This window comes from Fulmarus glacialis, unplaced genomic scaffold, assembly GCF_000690835.1.
Source record: "Fulmarus glacialis isolate BGI_N327 unplaced genomic scaffold, ASM69083v1 scaffold24825, whole genome shotgun sequence".
Lineage (NCBI taxonomy): Eukaryota > Metazoa > Chordata > Aves > Procellariiformes > Procellariidae > Fulmarus > Fulmarus glacialis.
The window spans coordinates 10,027-13,242 of NW_009212672.1; the positions used below are offsets into that span (position 1 = coordinate 10,027).

The following is a 3,216-nucleotide window of genomic DNA, read 5'->3' on the forward strand; positions in this document are numbered from 1 at the left end:
ACAGGTCCTCTACTGAGCCGTGCCATTTGCTCTGTACCTCTGTGCTGGAAGGGCTCCAGCACAGAAGCCATCTGCCCAGAGTGGCAACGTCTGTTCAGAAACTAAAGGGTTGTAATCCTGCTCCTCCTCTTCCCGACCATGCGTATCTATTTTGCACCAGTTCTGGTTATCATCTGGTCCTGTGCTGTGGTGATGTAGGGATCTAAACATCGGAAATCTAATCCCGTGAAAGAAGTGAATAGCTTTCTGGGGTTTAGCCCCTCAAATCATTCTCCTGTGTGGTCAGACCAGAGACAGTGCAAGGGAGGGGGCAGGCCCTGCAGCAGGAGGGCGGGAGTGCCCCTCTCAGTGAAATACTAGATCGGGTCAGCCACAGTTTGAGCCCTCCTCTGTGCTGTCCCAGCCTGTCCCCAGGAGGGCCTGCGTGTACCCTAAGCCGTTTGTGTTTCCTGACTGGAGGACACGATGGAAGGGAATCCTCTTTGGTGTGTGCTGTACCAGCCTCTGAGGTGTGTGCAGCTTAGTACCGCCGTCAGCTGTGAACCTAGTGCCCAGGAGGTCTCTCCAAAGTCACTTGTAACTTGTTTTTCCTGATCTCCCCCACAGCTGCTGGCCTGTGTTTGTGCAGCTATGATCCTCAGGAGGCACCTCATGGTCTGGAAGGTCTTTGCCCCAAAGTAAGTCCCAGGAGTTGCTCTGATGCTGAGTTAGGGCTCATATCCCTGACATCTTGTCTAGCATTTTTAGACAGTAATGATGCAAGAGACTGTGCAGTCAATCTTGTATGACTTCTTACTTGGTCGAGGCTGTAGGAATGTCCTTAACTAATTTCTGCTTCAAGTTTGGAAACTGGACTCAAGCTAGAGCATATAAATTTCTCCTTATCTTGATTTCCAAGGACACAGAGAGCCCACCTGGAAGCTAAGAATATTCAGGGCAGAGAGCCAAAGATAGGGATACCAGACCAGAAATGGTAAACTAGCGAACCTTTGGGATAGTAGGAGTGTGGGGTGGCCTTGGCCTCTGAGGGATTCAAAATCCCACCTGGGTGTTGTCCTGAACGGCCTCTAAGCCAGAGGCGTGCTTGGCTTCCAGGCTGCAGGCAGCAACTGCTGGGGAGTGAATGTAATTCAGGTTTTAGGATCTGGGGTCCTACCAGCCTCTCACTGTCAGGAAAATCGGTCTGCTGGGAGCAAGGGCAGCAGCCTGTCTTTGCAGGTGTGCTGGCTGTGATATCCTTACTGTGTCTGTTGTGCCTGCAGGTTCCTCTTTGAGTCACTCGGCTTCGTGGTGAGCAGCATCTGCCTCCTGCTGGGGATCTCCCTGGTGATGCGTGTGGACTGTGCCGTCAGCACCTGGTTCAGCCAGCTTCAGCTCAGGTAGCGTCGGAGATGTGGGGAACCTGACCTGCTTGTCGGCCAAGGCTGTCTTCCTGGCCCCTGGTGCCAGGAGGGTTACACAAGCCACCAGCGAGTGCCTGCCGACAGCAGTCAGGGATTATCCCCAGCTCCCTGCTTCAGAGCTGCACAAAAGGACCGGAGCCAACTGTTCCCCACTCATTGCGATGGTGTTTCTCAGCAGTGGAGGTCAGAGCTCTCACTGGGCGTCTGTTGGCAGCGGGAGGAGTCTGCTGCAGGAGCCCAAGAAGCAAGAGTCCTGAAGTGCTCCTCTGGAGAAACACCAACCGGGGATCTTGCTGCTACTTTCCTGACAACTCTCCCCAACGTGCAGCTGGTCGGCTTCAGTGGCCGGCAAGGTGTCACCTTGCCTGTGCAGAGACAGTGACTCACGGGAGGGGGCCTGCTGAGGAGGGGAGGGCAGGGAGAGAGGAGAGGGAAGGTCCTGCAGCCACCACTGCTCTTTGCGTGCTCGATTTTCACGCTGGAATCAAAGTGCGCGTGGTTACACATACAGATGGTTCCTGGGGTCTCGGTGGCAGCTGCTCCACTGTAAAGTCAGTTGGTTGCTCTGTAGAGAGGCCTCTCTTGCCCTACACTCCCATTTTCCTGGTCTTCCGCAGCCCTGCGAAGGGCAGCAGGGAGCACTTTGGGCTGCCTCGTACAGTCTGAAGCAGGCTTAGCTTTTTGGGGGGGTGGGCACAGGGAGAACTGTGTCCATGACCAAGAAACTCTCCCCTCAGGGTCTCAGCCTATTGGTGTGCCCTTGGGCTAGGCTATAGCAGCCGAGGCTCCCGATCTCCTGAGTGTGTGCTGCCAGATGCTGGCTGTTGATTGTGAACGGTTGAGACACAGCAGGTTGAGATGCAGCAGGATGTAGTGACAGAGCATTGGCTCATCCCCATATTGGATCTGGTCAGGAGGAAAGGGGAGTCTGGAGTAGCTGTCCCAACTGGTGTGAGCTCTGATGCCTGGGAAGAGCTGCTTGAAAGCCCTGAGCAGGCGATCACTCTTCTGGGATGTGGCATAACTCACCGGTGTCTGTGTATGTGCTTATGTCACCTTGAAGGGTCCCCAGGCACTGCAGCTGATGGCATCTGTGATCCCACATTTGGTGCTTATCTCCCTCTTGACCTTGGTGTTCTGTGTGGGACTTAATGCTGCAAGTGAGCTACCCCAAACCCACCTTGACTGCTCGCTGTCAGGAGACATCATGTTTCTTTCTTTATGGACAGAGGTAGAGGACAGTGACCATGGTGCCTGGCCACATCCCAGCTACATTCCCCCTGCAGTTTTGATGGGAGCTGGGGTTCCTTACTGCCCTGAACCACTGTGTGGCATTACTTGGTGCTATGAAACCTTTCGTCTCTTTCCACTCCGGAAAGAGCCAAAGACTGCTTGCCTGGGATTCCTGCATTGATTTTTGTTCCGATCCCATTTGTTTTTTAACTCATGCACCATGACTGCTCCTGTTTGAGTTCCTCACTGCAGACTGCTAGCGCAACTCCAGGCTCTTCCTCTCCTCTGCCCTGGAAAGTCCCAGGGAAAGTATCTCGTCACCTCTCTCATCGTTGCAGTTCTTGCTGTTATGTCCAAGTGCCCAGTCGCTGTGGAAAATGGCTCTTGAGGGCAGATTTAGTTTTGTATTTTACCCCTGCAAAATACTTGCTCAGGTGTTAGGGTGCAATTCCAGGGAGGCTTAAGCTGCTCTAATTTTGGGTTTCCATTGCCTGGCCTCCCCCTGACCTGCTGGCTGTGCTCTCCTACCCCAGCCTCGCATCTCCCCTGCCCTGTGGGCCTGTCCTGCTTAATTTCACCC

At 54.0% G+C, this 3,216-nt stretch overlaps 1 protein-coding gene across 1 annotated transcript in view; it reads left to right on the forward strand.

Annotated features, from left to right (window-relative positions):
• PIGO (phosphatidylinositol glycan anchor biosynthesis, class O) overlaps positions 1 to 1,383 on the forward strand; it is an 11,408-nt gene extending 10,025 nt beyond the window's left edge. The window contains exons 10-11 of the mRNA XM_009577958.1: positions 607 to 677; positions 1,263 to 1,383. Of these exons, the coding sequence (XP_009576253.1) occupies positions 607 to 677; positions 1,263 to 1,383 (192 nt within the window). The remainder of the gene's footprint in view (positions 1 to 606; positions 678 to 1,262) is intronic.
• Positions 1,384 to 3,216: the final 1,833 nt, after the last annotated feature.